Source organism: Podarcis muralis, chromosome 7 (assembly GCF_964188315.1).
Source record: "Podarcis muralis chromosome 7, rPodMur119.hap1.1, whole genome shotgun sequence".
Taxonomy (NCBI): domain Eukaryota; kingdom Metazoa; phylum Chordata; class Lepidosauria; order Squamata; family Lacertidae; genus Podarcis; species Podarcis muralis.
Genome location: NC_135661.1, coordinates 43,370,596 through 43,393,390, shown reverse-complemented (window position 1 = coordinate 43,393,390; position 22,795 = coordinate 43,370,596). Strand labels below are relative to the sequence as shown.

At 44.9% G+C, this 22,795-nt stretch overlaps 1 protein-coding gene across 1 annotated transcript in view; it reads left to right on the top strand.

Annotated features, from left to right (window-relative positions):
- Window positions 1–22,795, top strand: part of JPH3 (junctophilin 3) — an 83,454-nt gene that overhangs the window by 5,317 nt on the left and 55,342 nt on the right. The window contains exon 2 of the mRNA XM_028739936.2: window positions 18,153–18,930. Within this exon, the coding sequence (XP_028595769.1) occupies window positions 18,153–18,930 (778 nt within the window). The remainder of the gene's footprint in view (window positions 1–18,152; window positions 18,931–22,795) is intronic.

Below are 22,795 nucleotides of genomic sequence, written 5' to 3'. Positions count from 1 at the left end.
TTTTTATACATCTTTGCAATCGTACCTGGGGTTAGGTACCAACGGTACATCATTTTCATATAATTTTCCTTTAAAGAACTGCATGCAGTAAATTTTAAATCCTCCTTCCACAGCCTTTCCCATGACTCAAATGAATATTGTGTCCCAAGTCTTTTGCCCATTTTATCATTACATCTTTAACCTCTTCATCTTTTGTTTCCCATTCCAACAGTAGCTTATCCAATTTTCAGACCCTGAGAATTCCTTCCCAAAGCCTCTCTCCTTATCACTTCTGAATATGTCATTTAATTGGTGATATTGCAACCAATCTGTTAAGAGAAATTTTATTTCATCAAAATCTTTTATCCTCAATTTATTTTCTGTTTCTGTTAACAGATCTTTGTATGTGGTCCAATTTTCTTTGCACCTACGATTAGCTCAGCAGTTGTCGGTGTAGAATCAAAACAGACATAAAAGTATGTCCCTAAAACAGGCTCATGTCTCATATGTCTTTTAATCTTGGTTCACCTGAGGATAACAAATGGCCTTAGTGGAATTCAACTGAGTTCTTCAAGGGGACTGGGCTGGCGATCAGTCCTAATGAACTCATGCATTCAGATATTATTGCATCTGGATGTATGTATGGTCAAGAATATTACACTAGGAAGGAATGGCTCACTGCTTGTCATGACAAAAAGAGGTAGCTGTTGGGAATTAAAGCTCATGTGCTGCTTTAATCCTTCTGATTTCTTAAGCTTCATCATTTCCTGGGATGTCAACATTGCTATCTGCCACAATTCTATTCTTTAAATTGTAGATAAACTTCAGTATTGTAAGCAGATCAAGTTTTATTAACAGGTTTAGACAAAGCAAAGCTGGTGTGTATTAAAGATCTGATCTGAAGAGTCTACATTTTCTTGCATAGGAGAAACCAACCAAGGGGCATTAAGGTGCCAACAGGAGCTCAGCATTATTTACAAATGACCATTGCTATGTGTATAGTACATTTTAGCTTGAATTTGGATCCAAGGGGTCCAAATACTTCTGTTTTCATCAGCTGTCCACCTTATTGGATGCACATTCCTCTTTCTACCTTTGATGCTCCCACCCACCCCCCACATCCCATAACATGTGCTCATTCCTGTTGCAGCAGTACACAGTTTCCTTTTGCTGTTATCAGGCTCTTGGAACTCCCACACAATCTCCTGTTCTTCAGGCACATGCGCATTGTCACTCTCGCACACTTCAATGCTGTCATACACATAATATTCACCCTTTGTACACATACCCACACACAGATGCTCACACCTCCGCATTTGTTTCATGTTTCAGACATGTTTGTCAAAAACAGACCCATAGATTGCACAATTATATCTCACTGTTGCACAGATGCTTCAGAGGCACAGGAAAGGTACACTAGGCCTTGCAAGCACACAGATGCATTGCTCATACCCAGAAGCACACAGTGAATACCTTTCACATAGACACATCTCGTTTTCAGTATCACTCGGAGGCCCAGATCACAAACATTCCAAAGCCCACTTTTCTCGATGTCATGCTGAAGTTGCCACCTGCATGTAATCACATTTGTGTATTTGCTGTGCATCCTGGATATCTGCACTTGCATCCTGGGTCAAATACATCATACGCACAGCCACATTGCTACTATCAGACTGACTCTCCACATACATAAGCTTCCCTGTATTGGAGCAAGGGGTTCGGACTTGCGAACCCTTCCAGCCCCATGATTTTATACATCTCTAGCAATGCCATTTCTCTCTCAGATCATGCACACATAGAAAGAAGAAGCATATTCTTGCTTTTCCAGGGTACAAACCTTCACAGCAATCAAAGCAATGGACATTAGAGTGATAGGAGAGCTAAAGGAGGAGAGGAAAGTGAGTACTCATTTCATGTTTCTAGGACTGAAAATTGCACTCTCTATATAAGTGTGTGTGTGTGTGTGTGTGTGTGTGTGTGTGTGTGTAGCCTGCAAGCATTTCATACATGCCAGCAATCTCTATTTTAGTTGCTTTATATTTGGAAATTGAAGCAGAGCTAATTGAACAATACCAGAAAGCCATCCCAGTCCTGGAAATAACTAAGCAATACTATGTCAGGCTGACGTTAGCAACTCAAATTAGCCTAGCCAATCATCAAGAACATTCTTTTTTAAAAAAACAAAAAAAACCAGTTTTAATTTCTAGCAATCTAATCTCAAAAGAAGCACACACTCTCAATCTTTCTCCTCCTCATATCAACACTTCCTTTTTCAGGACCTTGGAGAGTACTAATTGAGCTGACTGGGTATGGAGCAACTGGGCCCTGCTGCCATAAAATTTCCACTTATTTCAATCCCTTTGCCCCAGCACCCTAAAATGAATGTGGTCTGCAAGCCTCAGTCCGTGGTTTATTGTAACCAATGCACTCTCCAAGGGCACATCCAGATGGCCGTTGTGAAGGGGGAGATGCTGTATGTGTATCAGGCGCACACCTGTCTCCTGTGGGTTAACTCAATCCTTCCCTGGCCCTGGAGGTCCCTGCCCTTCCCTGAACAACAGCAAGCATATCGGACTAATATTAAGTCATGAATGGAGACTGCAGAGCTACAAGGCTTGGTATACGGCAACCAATGTTTTCTCCAAGGACAGATCCAGATGGCAATTCATATGGTGCGAATCTAACTCTGATAAAGTGGAGGGGGAAATGGTACTGCCATTTGAAGATACTTCATGAGTCAAAGACTCGTTTACTGATTCACATGCACAACTTGTAACCCACCAAGCCAATTTCATCCACCTTGGTTGCCAGATGCTTCAGAGCCAGCCTGTTTTTTCTGCAATCCCACACAGGCAACAAAACAGGAGGCTGATTGAGTCCCTGTTGGACTTCCATAATGGCTGTGGGCACAGTTTGGGTCACAAGGTATATGTAGGCCTGGTGTACATCATCCTATGAAAGCTCTGTGGTGTTTGATCTGCAGTGGCTCTTTCTTACATGCAAGTAATCCTTAAATGCTGCCCTCAACCTGTGTGGCAGACAATGCATGTCCAAACCTCCCTAACCACTCTCCAAGTTTATCACACAACTGCCCAGCTGAATGTGCTGAAAGCACTTGCTCAGCAATCCCAACCCATTAGGGGCATGGTCCAGCACATTTTTCAGGGAACAGGGAAGTTTTTAAATGGAACTTCCCCAGCTCCCCACTTTGAGTCGTACCTTCCAGTACTGCAAACAGATTAGTTAGGAAAAAACAACAAGTTGGAGGTAAGAAGCATCTCCTTCCACATGTAATGAATTTTATTCTCCTGCCCTCTTGATTTGCACCAGATTTGGTACCCACACTAAAAGGCATATTTACAAGAATTTGGACGATTTGTTCTGCAGCCAAAGTTTCGTTCTGAAAATAAGATGGGTTTTTCACCTCACCACAGTGATAGAAATAGACACTGAACTCAGCTCTGTGGGTGTGCAGAGAGAGAGGGGTGGTGGTAAAGGAATATAATTATTATTCTTTGCTGCCATTGTTTATTTATTGCCTTGCACATATACATCTCAGGACGATGTACGAAACATAAAACTGAAAAACACAAGAAATAGATGATTTTTGTTTGTGTGTAATTATACAGAATGGACACCTTGGCAGAGACCTCTTCATCCAGCAGGGAAAATGTGGCAGAACATGTAATTATGCCCCCCTCTCTCTTATTTTACTCTCTTTCCTTATAAGGCCTTAGCATTTGCTTACTTTCCTGGACAGCACATCATCTTCCAGATGGGTTTCTTTTCAGAGGCACAGTCACTATTTCCCCCACTGTGCAGGCCACTGGAGTGCTCTGGGTTTGTAACTTAGGCTAAGTGCACATCCCATCTGCACCTATTTGATGATGAAATACTTGCCCCCATCCATTCCAGAGCCCCATGTGAACTTTGGTGTGTGAGCTCAGAGCTACCACATGTACGGGGCACTTGTGCTGTTGTTCTGTAGAGAATAAAGAACTGTTGGCCCCCTCACCAAGCACAGAAGGGCCACAGGTCAGTGGCAGAGCACCTGCTTTGCATGCAGAAGGTCCCCCATTCAATCCTCAGTGGCATCTCTGGTTAAGTAGTCAGATAGCAGAGATGGGACAGATCTGCTCCTGAGACCCCAGAGAGCTGCTGTCAATCAGCACGGACCAGGGATAGGAAAAGTTGTGGCCCCCTCCAGATATTGTTGGACCACAACAGCCACCATTCCTGACCACTGACCATGTTGGATGGAGTCCAAACAGCATCTGCAGGGCCACAGCTTGCCCATTCCTGGGGTAAACAATACTGAGTTAGTTGGACCAGTGGCTTGACTCTGTAGAAGGCAACTGCATGTGTCCAGGCTACAATTTTGCAGGGTTTCCTGAGGAAAACAATGCATTAAAATGGTATAGAACCAACATAGTGTAGTGCAGATTATGGTGTAGATTAGCATTCTTCAACATTGGCTAAGCTGGCTGGGGATGATGGGTTTTGTAGTTCAACTGCACTTCATGACCCAAAGTTGAAGAACGCTGGTGTAGATAATCACTAGAATTCTGTCAAATGGTGATTATGGGACCCGCCCAGTACCTTTTTTTAAAATTACACATTCCTGATTATTTGTGCTATAATGCTATGTGGGGGAAGGGCAGTGTCACACATGATCCTGCTCTTTTTATACTGTTCACACTTGCAAATGTTTCAGGGTGATCACACTGCTTCATTTCCAATCAGTGCCTATCCTGTAATTACCTGCTGAAATCATGTAGCTTTTTATACCAGAAAAGTTCTAGTTTATTTTTGCCCTGCTTTTTTGTGCTATAGCCCCTCTGGAGAGCAACGAGGTGGTAGCTTCGGGGAAGCATTGCAGAACAACAAGTAAAGCAGAATAAATCCACCACTAAGGCACCATTTTTGTCTTAAGAACATGTTGCTGAATACAACCAAAATAAAAAAAACCGGTCTGGTGGGGCCCAGTAAGATTTCCCTCAAGATGATGGTGAGGGATTGTTTCTTTTTCCTGGGATGTAAGGTGTGTGGCAAGCACCCTCTTCAGCCCTTCTTGCTCATATTTCTCCCTGTCAGATTCTCTTCCTGATAGTGAAGCATCTGAGGAACCGGCTGGTTTTTGTTAAGTGCCTTGGTTTCGCTGTTTACAATTCACCTCAGCGTCGTGGTAAATGTACCATGGAACATTGCATAAGGAGAGAAAGGGCCTTAACTCGCCTGAGAAGTGGGATGAGATCACAGAGTTTGTGATGAGGATTATTGAGTTTGAGGATTAGTGAAGAGAAAGAGAGAGAGAGAGAGAGAGAGAATTAGCCAGATTCTGCTGTACTTTGTGCAGGAAGCGTATTAGAAATAATAAGGCAGCTGAATGCATTTGGGAATGTTTAGCATGATACATGCTGGAGCATCAGGCAATTTTGTGGCACCGATCTTACCCTCAGAAGCAAAGTTTCTTGGATCAGGCTTGGATCAGGACAGGGAAATGGGCTGATTCAGGTGCCATTGATGCTGGGTGCTTTTTAGGTGAGTGGCCAAGATCCTTTTCTAGCCATAAAGCCTTGGCAAGTAAACATTTATCAGCCTAACCTACTATGCTGGGTTGTTGTTATGGAAGAATGATAGAGGCCTCCATTCTCTGGAAAGGGCTACAGACATAATTTATGAATAAATGGCAGTCTAAGGTTGCACAGTGCAGAGCTCCTTCTCTCTTGCCACCAACTGTTCTTCTGCAAGGCTGGTCCAAGCAGAAGTGGCATTCACCTGGGGGGCATGGAACTCCTGGGGACAGATGCTCAGTGGCTCTTTTACAACCTGCCTGAATATTGTCATAGATACAGCTCCTTCTGCCTCTGCTGCTACTGAAGCACTATGGAGATGCCTGCCTGTTGCAGAGAGACATCTCCTGCACTTTACTCCACCCCACATTAGCCCCTTGTGCCCCATGGAGAAGATCCTTCCTGGAACACCTGATTTCCAGAGCATCAGAAGCCACCCAAAGTGTCATTTAATCCATGGTAGCTTTTTTTAAAAGCAGGTGTGGGGAATTTGTGGCCTTCCAGGTGTTGCTGAACTAAAATGCCCACCGGCCCCAGCAAACATGGCCAATGGACAGGGATGATGGGACTTGTAGTTCTGCAACATCTAGAAAGCCAAAGGTTCATCACACATGCTTTAAAGCCTCCTCCAACAGAGGCTCCCTGTCCAAACCTTTTCTTTGGACAGAGAAAAGAGATGCCACAAGCTATTTAAGGCAGCCTATTGCTGAACTGTGCTTTACATTTGGAGAGTTTCTTCCTTATATTCCACCCTGGAGTAGGGGTCAGCAATGGGAGGCTCCAGCTCTGATCTGGGTCCATCAGGAGGAGTTCTTCCTAGCTTTTCAGCCAAAGGAGTTGAGGCAACAGAACTTACTGGCTGGCTACTTTGGGGGTGGGTGGGTGATTGAGGTGCAGGTTCATTGCTCCTAAGCTTCTTATCAAAGCCCTCAGAAAAAAACTAGTTTCTGACAGGTCACCTAAATCAACCTTCTTGCAATTTAATTCTATTTCTTCTTGCTCTTTGAGAACATAAAAAGAGTCTGGCTGGTCAATCAGGGCAAAGGCCCATCAGGTCCAGCATTCTGTTTTCACAGTGGCCAATCAGATGCCCCAATGGGAAGCCCAAAAGCTGGCCCTGAGTGCGACTAGGGATTCCCAGCAAATGGCATCCAGAGCCATACTGTCTCCGTCCGTGGCAGTCAAGCATAGCCATCCCTGCTAGTGGCCACTCGTAACCTTATCCCCCAAGAATGTGTTGAATCCTGTAAAAAACATCAAGTTGGTGGTCATCATTGCATCTCAGGGTAATTAATTCCAATTCCATATTTTATCTATTTGATGCCTCAAGAAATACTTTTGTCTGTCTGTCTTGAATCTTCCAACACACAGCTTCATTGGATGGCCTCAAGTTCCAGTTTTATGAGAGAAGGAGAAAAAACTTTTCTCTTTACACTTTCTCTCCATCCTGCATAATTTTATACACCTCTGTCACAGACCCTCCAAGTGTTCCTGTTTTCCAGCAATGTCCCTGATTTAGAAAAGCTGTCCCAGTTTGTGATTTGATTCCAGAATGTCCCGCTTTTCCTTAGGATGTCCCTTTTTCATTGGAGAGATGTTGGAGGGTATGGAGTTATCCAACCCCCAAGCTGTCTGAAGGCAATCCTGTATAGGGAAGTTTTTTAATGTTTTATGTTTTATTATGTTTCTGTATATGTTGGAAGCTGCCCGGAGCATCTAGGGCAACCCAGTAAGATGTGTGGGGTATAAATAGTAAAATTATCATTATGGAATGGGATGTCCCTATTTTTATTGGAGAAATGTTGGAGGGTATGCTATCATGTCCCCTTGTACTCACATTTTCAAGTTTAAACTAAAAACCTCCAAGTGTTCTTTAATAGGGAGTATATTCACAGTGGGTTTAATATGCTCATGTTAGCTGTGAGCAACAATTTTGTTACAGATTGAGAATCCGCACGAACTGTCAAGCAGGAGGGACAGAAATTTGCCTTGAGAATATAGAGGAGCATTGTCTCTTGGTGGTAAAGTTTATTCTAGAGCAAACTGTGAGAGCAACATTGTACACACAGAGAGATTTTGTTTCAAATATCTATATGCTATTTTCAACCAAAAGAAATTATTGAAGCAGCTTTCAAAAATGTTAAACAATTGGGCATTTAAGCCAAATAAAGAAGCAACATTTTTAAAAATAGAGGGAGGGGTGATTCAAAGATACCATTCCACTAAGGCCTTTTGCCAGCTGCCTTAGGAATTCCCAAAGGTAATTCGGAATGCAGAGAAGGCCCCTCCAATGGGAGAAGGCAATACTGTTCCCAATCTGCCCAAGAAAACTATATGAACAAGAGAGGGTTTTGCATCCGGAAAGGTAATGCATACTGAGGCAGGCAGAGGAAAAACTCTCACTCCAAACTGAAAGTCCAATTTAAATTTTGTTTTGTGAACAAGATTGCCTGCATTGTCCAGTCTGAATGTTGGTTCATATCCTAGAAGGGCCAGAAACTCACCAGCTAGCCATAGGGCAATTTACTGATTTCTCAGCCTCAGCTTCTTATCTAGAAAATTAGTGTAATAATGACAATAGTCCACGGTGCTGTTTCAAGAAAGCGTTAAGTACAGATAATGAAATACACAAATATATGACAAGAGGTTGTAAAAACTTGTGATGTGATGATTAACTTCACAAGGACCTCTAGTAAGTCTTAAAGCCTTTCTTCTTCATTTATGAAATGTGTGTAAGGATATAGTAACATCAAAAGCAAGGATGATTGTTTTTGCTTTGTGCTGGCTTGAAATCACAGGAAGTTGTCCTTTGGGAAACTGGTGAAAACAAGCCTTTTCTCTCAGGAGAATACCGGGCGGAGGGCCCAAGAGTTCAACAAACAAACAAAATGAAAGAAGGAAATTACTTGGGAGTGTATCACATAGGAGATCTGCCAGACATTGCCTTTAAACTTTGGTCCTCACTAGGCTTTTCTCTAATCACAGATTAAATATTGCAACTGGAGGTGGGGATATTATATTTTCCCAAAATTCAAGCAGCAGAATTTTTGTTGGGCAAAATGCTTTTCTCTCCTCCATCTCCTCTGCTAGCACCATCCCCTCTATTAGCAATGTTTTGCAGAGTGAGTGCCAATCCTTATTTAGCCAAAACTGCACCATACACACACAGGAGAGATTTCAGCTCAAGGGAGCAAGCATTATAGAGCTACCAAAAAGAAGAAGAAGGAAAAATAGAAACAAAAATGTAAGGAAGCAAACAGAAAACCCCCAAAACAACTCACCAAGGCCTAGTCATACACAGTAGGCACAGGATGCTGGCTGGCTGCTGAAGGGAAAAAGCTGAAAACTGGGGGAGGGAATGGAATGGAGTATCCTGGGGAAGGGTCTTACTGGCCAGAACCTTGAACAGGAGCATTCCATGTTGCACCATTATGTTGCAGGCCCTGCGTACATCCATTGTAATGGTGATGATGGAATGTAGTTCTCTGATTGTCAGGAAATGCTACTGAATGTGGCCAAGTGACTCACATAACCCCGTGCCTGTGCTGTTTTTTGTGACTGCTTTTAAAGATGCACCTTTTAATGTTTTTAGAGGCAACACACTCCCTCACTCAACCATCAGAGCTATTGAAATATGCACCTGTTTCTACACATCCTTTGCGGGGGGCAGGGAAGGGGGGAAATGAAGGGGAATGGGAAAGAATAGCTGTGCTTGTTAAAGCTGCACACCAAAGACTCTTTTGGAACCGAATGATGCCCTGCTGCACCTTTAAGAGCTTCTGCTGTTTCCATCTTTAAGCACCTCTGCTTTGAAACAGCCAGGTAGCTCACTGCAATATGCCGTGTTGTTACTGTTTTAATGCATTACATGCCTGAGATTCTCCAACGCTGCCACTTTGCATGGAAATGAATCCTGCATTCCAAATCCACCGTTGGAGGCCAATGCAGCATATTTCCAGACTCAAAAATCGAAATCCAGGTCGAAGCTGTGGTGCAGTGCGCGCTTTCCTTTCCTGCTCGGTAAAGATTCAAGCCAAAGCACCTCCCATTTTCTTCGTAGCCTTGTCTGCTTCAGGCACCCCCCTTCCCGCCCCCAGCCATGCCCCAGCATCCTTGCATTCTCATGTTCTGAGTGAGTCAGTTCCTTCTCTTCCACTCCATCTTCTGCAAATGCATCCTGAGATTTTTTTGTTACTTGTCTTCGGCAGAAGCATTCCCCCTCGGCCAGCCTGCCTTTCTTTACAGCACTTTCTTCCTTCTCTAATAGCCTTGTTACCTCTCCCCCTGCTCATTTCAGGCAGAGGTGGCCTTTGCGGCTCTGCTGCCTTCTGCTTGATCATTGGTATTTTCCAAAGAAGCCTGTTGCTTAATCACACAGGCTGGAAGAAGGAAATATTACTCAGTCTCTGGAGGGAAAGAGTCCAGAACAATGGGCTTCTTTAAAAAGAAAAACCTACCAACCAAATCAGCCACCCAAATAAGCAGCCAAAGTGATAGTCACCTGGAACAGAAGCTGAGGAGCTAAGCTGAAGCAGAGGGAAATTCGCTCTCCCGAATGTGATTGTATCTATTTAAATCTATTTTATCCAAATTCATAAGAAATAAAAAAAGGACACTGCCATTCCAGGTCAAACTTATTTGTCCATCTAGTTCAGTACAGTCTACTCTGACTGGCAGCCATTCTCCAATGTCTCCAACAGAGACACCTTTCCTATTGCCTTCCTGTATGATCCTCTTAGTTCAAGATACTGGCTATCAAATGAAATCTGAATGTCAGATTAGCACTGTGTAAGGATACAAGCGAAGAAGCTTAAGTTCCAATTCATGCCAACTTGTTTAAATCAAACTGGAAAATTTGTTTATGCATTTATCTTGTACATTTCAACTTCATTAGATCCAGTTAACTGGATTCCTAACCCAAGTCCATGTTTGGCATGCATTAATTAATTTTATTAACTCAAAATCAGGGTGATGTGTTGCTTTAATTAAGGCAGCACGCAGACAAGTTTAAATCCTCCTGTGAGTTATTTCCAGTGCCTGGGGGCGGTAACCAACTAAGTCTTACTCAGAGTAGACCCACTGAAATTAATGGATCTATGTTTGCCATGGGCATGAATTTCTAGAGGTCTGTTCTGAGCAGGACTAACATTGGATAACAACCCCGAACAAAGAAACAGATAGCTTCCTTTCCCCCCACTCCACATTTTATACGCCCTCAACATGCTCCCCCAAACACATACCTTAATAAGATTTTTGATAAGGTTTTGATAAGATGCTACTCTGGGAGATGCAGGTGGAGTTGAGAGCTATATATACTCCTGTAGTGTTATATGCACATACCCTCCAACATTTCTCTGATGAAAATAGGGGCATCCAATTTATTTAAACCCCTCCTATCTGACTGGGTTGCCCCAGCCACTCGGGGCATCTTCCAGCATATATAAAAACACAATAAAAAAGCTGCCTTCAGATGTCTTCTAAACATTATATAGTTACTTATCTCCTTGGCTCGGGGGTGGGAATGGAGTCAAATGACACCCCACCCTCCAACATTTCTCTGGTGAAAATAGGGACATCCTAAGGAAAAGTGGGACATTCCGGGATCAAATAAGGAACTGGGATGGCTTCTGTATATCTGGGACTTTCCCTGGAAAATAGGGACACTTGGAGGGTTTGTATGCTGTCTAGGCACCCTCACCTCTGTGAAACAACGAGTGTTTTCACAGCTCCTTTGTTTTCCAGCAGCAGAAGCTTCCTGCATTTTTTCTTCCTTCCATTTCTGCACTGCCATATGAGTGTGGACTGAAGCAGAGCTATTCCCCTTGCACTGCCCTATTCCAGAGAACAGAGAACATGCAGCCCACCTCCTATGTTTATTTGTATTTGGGTATAGGACAAGTGAGCAACACACCAGCCTCATGTTATGCAACCCCCCCCCCAACACCTCCTGTTCTCTGCTCTATTCTTCCATCCCAACAGAATTCCTAGCCTCCTCCTCATTTCCCCTTTATTTACCATGGATTTTTAACGTGTAATCCTCTCCACCTCCTTCTGTGTTTTTAAGAACAATTAGATGGGGCAGTATTTTATTTAAAGAAAGTAAACTTTTTTTAAAAAAAAAAACCTTTTGCTGGTTGTCTTGGAGAAAAGCTGTCTGAGAAGAAACTGGTAGGTTTCTGCCATGCATAGCACACTAAAGTCAGAAAGGAATTACTTTCACTTGCTTTCTAGAACAGTAGCTCTGTTGTACTAAATAAATCAATCTTCCATATACTTTTTTTGAGAACAACTTTTTTAAAAAAGCAGTGGGGTTCACTTCTTATCAAGCCTGCATAGGTTTGGGAATTTTAATGTGAGGTCACCAGGATGAGAAGTGATGCAAGGTGATCTTTATTCCAGGTTAGTCAGTCCCAAACACTCTTTTGTCTGGCTCCTTTCACCACTGGCATCTGCCCCCCACCCCACAGATAACCATCGAAGGAATGCAACCCTGGACAGCAACTAAATTGACCACCCCAGAACAAAGGATGCAGCCTTTGAAAGTGGTCTCTCCCCATCATTATTTCAGTGGCAATAGAACAGAAATAGTTACTCATAAGAAGAACTCAGCATTCTGGTGTTGTCATTGTTGCAGTAATCCAATTTTCTACATTTTCCCCAAGAGCATCCCCATGCACGGGAGTCTAAACTGGAGGTCACTAGAGCATGAATAATGGTGGCAATATCAACTGTGTAGCCTCTGTCACAAAGGTGTTCAATGCTAAAGTGCCCAAGTTATGTGGCTGCACTCACTCAATCTCTTCCCAGTTCAGCAAAATGTCCCACTGTTTTCGAAAGCCATATGGGTTGCTTTCTCTGCAGTGCAGTCAGCATTATATAAAAAAAACCCTCACCCAACATCTCTCTCTCTCTCTCTCCTGTGTGCTTTTAACTGCTGCTTGATGGAGATTCAACAGGTGCACATTTTCTCTGTCATGGTGCACCTGTTGAATTTCTACATGCCTTGTAAAGCTCCCCCTCATTGGTTGCCTACTGAAAGACACATCAGTGGGAACTCCTTCTGCTTTTTCCAAGTGATGAGGCTCCCTTCTGAACTGTGACTCCCCAGGCTCATCGCTGTGGGTCCGTGGGAATATATTTTCCGAGGGCCCAGCAATACAACCAACTCGCTCATGAGCCTCATTTCTGAGTCCTCACCCTCCTCCTTTTGGTCCTTATCCTAATCCCTAATCTTTCCCTACTTCCCAGCGCTAATCCTATAAATCCTCCATTAATCCTATCTGTCTCGTTCTCTCTCCATCACCCTTCTCTGTCTTTATGTGTGTGCTGGGGGCGGGTGGGGGAGACAGTGACGAACCTATGGAGGCTGCATTTTCATATTCTCCCACAGTAATATTTAATAGGCCCTGGAGCCATATCTCCCTCCCTCCCTCCCTCCCACATACACACAGAGAATTTATACCTGATCCTGGAGCTCACTTGCTTCTGCTACCCATCCATTCAAACTGCCTTGCTTGGGAAAAAGACCTGAGAACTTTTTTTGGTGTGCAGGGAATTTAAAAGAGCTCCTATGGATCAGATTAAAGGTTCATCTGGTCTAGACTTTCCTCCAAGGAGTTCAAGGTGGCAGATGTGATTCTCCACCTCCTCATCTGTTCCTCACAGCAACCCTGTGAGGTAGGTGAGGCTGAGAGACCCAGTGACTGCCCTAAGGTCACCCAGAGAGTTTCATGGCTAAGTAGGGGCTTGAGCTGTGGTCTCCCGGGTCCTAGTTCAACACTCTCAACCATTACACCACAATGGAAGCTTGATGTTTTCAGGAAGCTCACGAGAAGGCAATGACAGCAACAGCCCTCCCTTGTTGTTGTTTTCACCCATTATTGGCATTGTGGTACACTTACCCCTGGGCATGGAGTTTCCATTTCAGCCTCAGAACTCATAGTCATTGACAGGCCTACTAATGTTCTCCATGTAGTTGCCCGATCGTCTTTTAAAGTTGTCCAATGCTTCAGTCCTAACTCCACTGTGAATAAGCCCCATTGAATTCAATGCGACTTTCTTCTGATTATACAGGGTTGGGATTGTCCTGAAAACCATTGTTAACTGCATAGCAAAAACTGTGCAGATTTGTAACATCTACCCTTAGGACTGATGAGCGTTGCAGCCCCAAATACCTGGAAGGCACCAGGTTGGGGATGGCAGCGGATGTAAAGTATTCTTATCCTGCCCTTTGGCCAAAAGAGGCTCCCAGAGAAGCTTACAGATGACAGCAATATGACAGTCCCTGCCTTCAGGCTTACATGTCTAAAATACACGATGCAAAAGGAAAAGGGATTGGGAGGGAGGGAGGGAAAAGGAAAGCCAGGCACAATTTCTTTGTTACATGTAATGACTGGCAGGAATAGAAAGGTTTCAAGGAGAGGATCAAAAGTCAAAAGTTGCTGGTCTTTCAGCAGATCCGATGGGAAGGGTGTCTTCAGTCTCCCTCTCCTGCAGCCTGATGAGAACCACTGGTGTAGGTTTGTGCATGCTAAGATTTCTGGGCTTTAAGGGAAGAGAGAAGTTAATATGCAATGCATGGGAAAGGTGTTTCTCCATCTCTCCTAATCCTAGAGGACATCCAAGGAAGCTGAATGTTGGAAGATTCAGGACAGGTGAAAGAAACCTATACAAGCCGCTCTGAGGTCCTTGTAGGAAGGGTGGTGATGTGCTTCATGCAGCACATAGTTACTCCATGGAATTTGTGCCCACAGGAGGCAGTGATGGTCACCAACTTAAATGGCTCTGAAATAGGATTAGACAAATCCATAGAGGGGAGGGCTATTCAATGGCGGAGGAAGCGGGTGTGGGGGATACAGTTTGCCCCGGGTATCATCATGGTGTGTGTGTGTGTGTGTGTGTGTGTGACAAAATGAGTTAAAAATAAAATAAAAATGGACCTACCAGACTTATTAGGAGTGACGTGGTGGCCTAGGCGCCTGCAGGTTCCACGCTGCCTGAAACAGCAGTGTGGGTCTTGCCTCTGCCTACTGCCTCTCCCTCAGCAGCCCTACAGCTGGGGGGGGGGAGGCGGCGGAGAGGCCCCAAGTGTTGGAGAGGTGTGCCTCGCCCCCATAGGCAGCTTGCCCCGCCCCCACGGACAGATCGCCCCACCCTGGCTGCTGGACACGCCCCTGCATCAGTCACCCAAGCGGCTAGCTACGCCACCGGGGATATTGATGGTTGATAGCTATGATGGCTATGCTCTGCCTTCATGGATGGAGGCAGTAACACTTGTAAAAACCAGTTGCTAGAAACCAAGAGGGCTCCTGCGCTCAGGTCCTGCTAGCGGGTTTCCCACATGCATCTGGTAGGCCACTGTGAGATTAGGATGCTGGACTAGATAGGCCATTTTAGAGAGAGAGAAGAGTGTCCAGGCACAAGGGACAGAATGGGAGAAAGGGCAAACTTTAATAAAATGTTCAAAAGAACATTTCCCACAACCCCAGAATCTTTTTTGTCAAGGATAATCATAACAGAAGTTACAAAAAAACAACAACCAATAACCAGAGAAATTTGTTCCTGTATGTGGCAACTGCTACATGCGTGTTATTAGCACAAAAATGGAAAATAGATAAGGTACCAATGAAAGAAGAGTGGCATCTCAGATTGTTAGAATATGCAGAATTAACAGGCATGATCACTAGAATAAGAAACCAAAATGAAAAAAGATATAAGGAGGACTGGGTATTATTTATATGAAAAATTATTATAAGCAGACAATTAGCCGAGGAGGATAGTAATATTTTCAACAACATAAGTTAGAACTAGAATTGACGGGAGGAGCAGAGAAAGATTGGGGAAACGAAGAAAACACGAGAGGAAGTGAAAGATAAAAGGAACCATGGAAGGAGAGGAAGGGAAGTCAGTCAATGCCTGTTGGTTGTTTTTTTTAAATGTACTAGAATATGTAATATGCAATTTTCTTTTTCCTGTTTCCTATTACTTTCGGGGGGAGTTGTTTAGTTTTTTTCTTGTGTTGAAATGTATCAGAAATGCAAAATAAATAAAAAAGAATGGGAGAAAGGGCAGAGTCATTTAAGACAAGGGATCATAGTACAGTGGTGCCTCGCAAGACGAAATTAATTCGTTCCGCGAGTTTTGTCGTCTTGCGATTTTTTTCATCTTGCGAAGCACGGTGTCGGGAAAGTTTTGGAAAAGCTTCAAAAATCACCAAAGTCTTTAAAAACCTCAAAAAAGGCTACCACACCGCGTTCTATGAGTTGCTCCTCGAAGTCAATTCGCAACTGCATTAACGGTGTTAAGAAAAAGGAAACAAACTTGCAAGACGTTTCCGTCTTGCGAAGCAAGCCCATAGGGAAAATCGTCTTGCGAAGCAGCTCAAAAAACAAAAAACCCTTTCGTCTAGCGAGTTTTTTGTCTTGCGAGTTTTTTGTCTTGCGAGGTACCACTGTAGGTCCATAGCAAACTCATTTGCCCCAGTCCTTCTGGGCATGCTTTGGACTAATGGTTTTCCTACGGCAGGAGTATGTCAGCTTCCGCATGATATTTCAACAGCTGGAACAGAAAGGGAACTAATTATTGGCTGGACATTGTATTAGAACCCTCTTATTCCATCACCAGAGCAGGTTGAGCATATCTAACTTGAAGGGGTCTGACCCTGATTATGCCTCTGAATACCAGTTGCTGGGAATTGCAAGTAGGCAGAGTTCTGCTGTGTTTGTGTCCAGCTTGCAGGCTTCCCACAGGCTCTGCTTGGCCACTGTGAGAATAGGATGCTGGATTAGATCACCATCATAATTTTTAATTTGTATACCATCTTTCTGTCTTACAATTCTCAAGGCGGTTTACAAGCTGAAGAAACAAAAAATGTACATCTTATAACAATCTAATGCAATACAAAAATGTGATAATAAAACATAACTTTACAATAGGCAACCTACATCAAAAAAGTAACATTCAACAATCATTAGAATAGCATTAAATAACAACAACAAAATATAAAAGTTAATCAGAAATCCACTCAACAGTTACAATAAATAATTTCTAAACTATAATCAATAAAACGACGGCAAGCCACAGTACATAAAATAATACAATACACATTAAGAAGCAGAGACTAGAGGGTAGAGCAAGGCAGGTGGAAGGAGGCCTTGCCTGATAGGGTCTCTCCCCTCACAGTTCTTCCTCCTGGACCAACTCCCTTATGAGGACTCCTAGGGTTGGAGGGTGGGGCAAGATGGGCTTGATCCAACAGGCTTTTCTTATATTGGATGAAAGACCACCCAAGAAACCTATGAAAACCACTCTGAGGTCCCTGTAGGGAGGGTGGTGTATAAATGTATTAAATCAGTGTTCTTCAGTCTTGGGTCCCCAGATGTTGTTGGATTACAACTCCCATCAACCCCAGCCAGCCTTCCTAATGGTCAGGGATGATGGGAGTTGTAGTCCAACAATGTCTAGGCTAGGGAGCCAAGATTGAAGAACAATGTAATAAATAACTTTTTTTAAAAAGGTTCCTTTTAATGTTAACAGATGCTATGTAATACATTCCACTGACCTCTTCTGGACTGATGCAGAACTGCTCTGCAGTGCTTCTGCCTTTCAGCCAGAGAGATTGTGCAGGGCAGTCTCCCCACCCTCTGCTCCTGCAAAGGCCTTCATGCAGCATTGTGCTGAAAAATAATTTGGCCTTTCCCTGTTGGAAATAACACCTCCCCCCCCCCACAAAAATCTAAGTTTATTTTCACCAGTGGGAAATGCTTCATTGCAATTGCAATTCCATCCTGTCACTTTTCAAAATGTGACAAGTTCAGATGTTCGTAGAATTTCCCAAAGTTTTCACAGGGCCTGGATAGCTCAGTTGGTTAGAGTGTGGTGCTGATAATACCAAAGTTGCAGGTTCAATCCCTGTATGGGACAGCAGCATATTCCTGCATTGTGGAGAATTGGACTAGATCCGTGGTTCCCAACGTAAGCCACAAGCCACACAGGGGGGCAATATGATTTTTAAGGAGGGCAATTCAAGAATGAGTTATTAACAGTAAATGGCCTTTTAGGCTTCCTCCACGTGAATAGGAGTTCACTTTTTGAATAATAAGAATTATATGTCACGAGGGAAGAAGAAGAAGAGGAAGAATTTGGATTTGATATCCCGCTTTTCACTACCCAAAGGAGTCTCAAAGCGGCTAACATTCTCCTTTCCCTTCCTCCCCCACAACAAACACTCTGTGAGGTGAGTGGGGCTGAGAGACTTCAAAGAAGTGTGACTAGCCCAAGCAGCTGCATGTGGAGGAGCGGGGACACGAACCTGGTTCCCCAGATTACGAATCTACCACTCTTAACCACTACACCACACTGGGGAGGGGGCATCAGGATTTTAGAGATGCTTAGGTGGGGCATGGCCAAAAGAAGGTTGGGAACCACTGGACTAGATGATCCTCAGGGTCCCTTCCAACTCTACAATGCTCTGATTCTATGACTTGCAGTCCTGTGAGTGCAAGGAGCTTCCACTTGGAAGGGACTGTGTTGCTCAGAGGGTGCTGCTACCACCAGCCTGCTAACCCACCCGCTTTTCCTTTCCTGCCTCTTTACTCACAGGGACATACCAAGGCCAGTGGCTTGGAGGGATGCGCCAGGGATACGGTGTCCGGCAGAGCGTACCGTACGGCATGGCTGCGGTTATCCGATCCCCACTAAGGACCTCCATCAATTCTCTGCGCAGCGAACACACCAATGGCACAGCGCTGCACCCAGATTCTTCGCCTGCCCTGGCCGGAAGCCCTGCCGTCTCCCGGGGCGGCTTCGTCCTGATGGCTCACAGTGATGCTGAGATCCTCAAGAGCAAGAAAAAGGGCATCTTCCGACGTTCCCTCCTGAGCGGGCTCAAGCTGCGCAAGTCCGAATCCAAGAGTTCCTTGGCCAGCCAGAGGAGCAAGCAGAGCTCTTTCCGCAGCGAGGCGGGCATGAGCACGGTCAGCTCCACGGCCAGCGACATCAACTCCACCATCAGCCTGGGTGAAGGGGAGGCCGAGCTCTCCGTCATCGAAGACGACATCGACGCCACCACCACCGAGATCTACGTGGGCGAGTGGAAGAACGACAAGCGGTCGGGCTTCGGGGTCAGCCAGCGCTCCGACGGGCTCAAGTACGAAGGCGAGTGGGCCAACAACAAGCGCCACGGCTACGGCTGCATGACCTTCCCGGACGGCACCAAGGAGGAGGGGAAGTACAAGCAGAACATCCTGGTGAGCGGCAAGCGGAAGAACCTCATTCCGCTGAGGGCCAGCAAGATCCGTGAGAAGGTGGACCGAGCCGTCGAGGCAGCCGAACGGGCAGCCACCATTGCCAAACAAAAAGCGGAGATTGCGGCTTCCAGGTAAGGCTGCTGCTGGGTTGTCAGAGGAGCAGCAGGAGGGTGTCCTGCGTATATCTGTGGTTCCAGTTTCTGAAGGGAAGGTGGGGTGATTGTGTGGGGGACTTCCACCACTGGGCTGTGGTGGGACATAATTCAGTGGCATCTCTTTGTTACGGATGGTACCACGAGGTGCAATAACAAGGCCAGAATAACAAGTGTGGTCTGTAAGATAGAAGGCAGAATTGCTATGAACTTGGGCCCTGAACGGAGCAGTCCTGGGTGAAGGCCCGGCTCATTCTTCCTTTTTGCACTGAGCTCCTAATCGAAACTTATATTGCTATTTTGATGCTGCTTCAGCACTGTAATCTGAATGACATGTTGAGGGCTTGGTTGGTCTGTCTGTTTGATGCTCAGAGCACACAAGGGTTGTTTTTTGGCCGTGAGTCAGGAGAAGGGAAGCAAAGATTCCAACTGGAGGGAGAACAAAACAGGAAACGGGCAGTGTGTGAATCTGATAAATGTTCTCAACAGATCAAAATGAGGTTGATGGGAGCAAGGAACCATAGCAGCTGAGCGGACCAAAGAGGGAGATCCCGGGCTGCACTTGCCTTAAATGAGGCAAGCCACACCCCCTGAGCCAGCCGATTGGCTGGCCAGGGGATGACGCGGCCCGAGGATTCCCCAGATCGCGCGGGGGCTGGAAGCCAGCCTCTGCGCGCGTGTTGGGGGTGTGAAGCCCGCAACACCACCTCCTCCCGAGGTCGGAAGTGGCTTTCTCAACAGATCAAGATGAGGTTGATGGGAGCAAGGAAAATGGGGCTGGGGAGAAAGCGGGGAGTAGAAACTCAACTTGTGGATCTGCCTCTGTCTGCCTGAAATCCAAGGCAAGATGTTTAAGAGAGACGTGTGGGGTCCAGAATGTGTATAGTTCCCATGCACTTTCATCTGACCCTAAGACAGGAGGGGGAAGAAGCTGACCCTCCAGATGTTGTAGGACTCTACCTAATTTCAGAAGGAGGCCGCTTGATAGGTGATAGTCCTCTGATGGTGGTCTTGGGCTATAGGCCAGCATTTTAGGCCTGCTGTGTACTTCTTAAAGACACCAGGGTTGTTTCCAGTTTGCCTGTTCATGCCACAACAGTCCATGCAACACAATACATTCTTCTGTCCCACACAAAGTTCTCTGTTTACTGTAAAGTACAGAAGAAAGCATCAACAACAGTAGGTGCAAGTAATGAAGGTAAGCCTAACAATGTCTGTGTTCCACCACCACTGTTGGGGCTACTATGCCTCTGAATAATACCAGTTTTTGGGAATCCCAAGTGGGGAGAGTGCTGCTGTTTCACTCAGGTCCTGCTTGAGGGCTTCCTGTTGGGGCATCTGGTTGAGAACAGGATGCTGGCCTAGATGGACCTCCTTTGGCCTGATCCAGCTGCAGGGCTCTTCTTGTGTTCTTTTAGTGTACTGTGTGTTGGTTCAAATCCTAACTTGGCCATAAGGATCAGGGGGAGGCTCTGGATAGGTCCCCATCTCACAGCATGGCTTCCCTCAGTAGGTTCATTATGAAGAACCTACTGAAGTTGGTGTTACATTTCCTGTGCTGTGCAAGGTTCGCATGATACATACTGACTGAAGTAAGTACAATCCAGAGCAAATACCAGACATCTCCTTCCCCTCTTAAAAAAAAGTCATAGCTAGTATATTTGCACAGGTATGCGGCTTCCTTCCTAGAACAATGATGTTTTGTGTTTCTGGAATTCAAATTTCCTTGAGTCAGAGATTTGAGAGGAGGTAGAATGTCCAAAGCTGGAAAAATCCCAGGTGCCCTTTTGCCCAGGTGCCTAAAACGAGACACCTGTGCCTAAGTAATTTGCCATTTTTGCTTCCTGCCCCTGCCAATGTGATCTTGGAATCTGGGGATCTAACATGTTTTTCCATCCCAAGGAGCAGACTAGCACTTGCCTAGAATGGAGAGCAGCATCGCATATCTTGGAAGAAGGCTGAGAATCTCCCCCTCTCTCTTTTTTTGTGGGGGGGGGGGAATCATAGCCAACCCTCTCCACTTCCTTTTCAGACAGGCTCCTATGGCCCCAGTTTTTGGCCTCTCTTCAGCCCACAGCTTCTCTCTGCCAGAGAGCAGGGGACTGTGCGTACCCAGAAAAAAGACAGTAAAATCAAACCAGCACACCCAGGGAGAGCACAGACAGTTTCTGCCCAGATGAAGGAGGCTTTTTGAGAAAAAATAATAATTGCTGAGCAATGCTTAGCACCTGCGGGACAGACCCAGTTTTACCCCTATTGTTTAATTACACAGATCTTCCAGTTTTAATTACATTTTCAACACGCACACAAAAGTCTGTGCTGTGGAACACTGATCTTTCTTTCTTTTTCTTTCTTTCTTTCTTTCTTTCTTTCTTTCTTTCTTTCTTTCTTTCTTTCTTTCCTTCTTTAAGGATTTCACACCTTGCTGCCCATCATCATATGCTGGGGCCATAAGTCTCTGTCTTTTTCAAACATGAGCTCCACCTTTAACCCTATCATATAATGTGGAACCCAGTTTAGGTTTTTTTAAACATGCATGTTCCTCTTTCCACATTAATCAATGGCTGCTAGCCATGATAGCTATGCTGTCCCTCTGCAGTTGCAGGCAATAATACTCCTGAATACCAGGTGCTGGAAACGACAGGAGGGGAGGGTGCTCTTGTGCTTGAATCCTGCTCACAGGTTTCCCACAGGCATCTGGTTGGCAACTGTGAGAACAGGATGCCGGATTAGATGGGCCATTGGCTTAGTTCTTTTATTTACTAAATTTATATACCACCCTTGATCCGAGAATCACAGGGTGGTTTACCATATAAAAACACAAAAGGACATGATGACCTGATAACAAACAAAACAATAGCCCTTTCCGCACACACAGTTTAGAAGGCTATGGCTTGATCCGTCAGGCTCTCCTTATGTTCTTAATCCAGTGATGGCCAAATTTAGCCCTCCAGCTGTTTTGGGACTACAACTCCCATCATCCCTAGCTAACAGGACCAGTGGTCAAGGATGATGGGAATTGTAGTCGCAAAACAGCTGGAGGTTCAAGTTTGGACATCACTGTCTTAATCCTTCTCCCTATTACTTTTTCAGCCCATATTATCTACACCACAGCCAGGCACTTTAACAGCTGTTCCTTTTCCAGACAGAACCACGGGGGTTGGTTTATGTGTGGTTGGGAAAGAGGGGTAAAGATTTGTAACAGCAAATTCATAGCATCCACACCAAAGTACTTTCCTGGCATCTTTTGTGGAAACCAAGGCTGTTGAGTCTGTATAGAGCTGGTATAAATATGACAAGTAGGCTTACCTTGTTTTTCTCCCAGCCTTTCCAGGTCTCCTTAAAAATATCAGTTGTTGTGGTGCCCTGGTATGGCCCACCTTCGAGGAGTCTGTGGCCCACTTGTGGCCATAACTCACTACTTAAAGACCAGCATGCTGTAACAGCTGGAACAAGTTTTCCAATCTGCTCCCTTCTCAATGCATTTTAACGACAGGAATATTTCCATCCACTCAGATTGGGTTTTGGATGATGGTGGGTGAGTGGAGGAGAGTCCTCAGCGTGACCCACTTTCCGTAATCTCTCTCATCTTGTTTCTTCATGTGTGAGTGTGTGACTCATCTGGGTGCCTCAATGCCTCTTTGTATGATTGAGATTCAGGGGTGATAATCTCATGGTTTAAACTCCAGCAAAGGAGGTGTCTCAGCTGTCCACTGTCTTGGTGTTGTTATACTGGGGCTGTTATTCTGAGAACAACCTCTGACTGGCTGGGGTCCAAGGCTCCTACAATATCCTCTTTTGATTGCAGTTCCTTTTGCTGGGTCAAAGGTTGATTTGAGGCTAG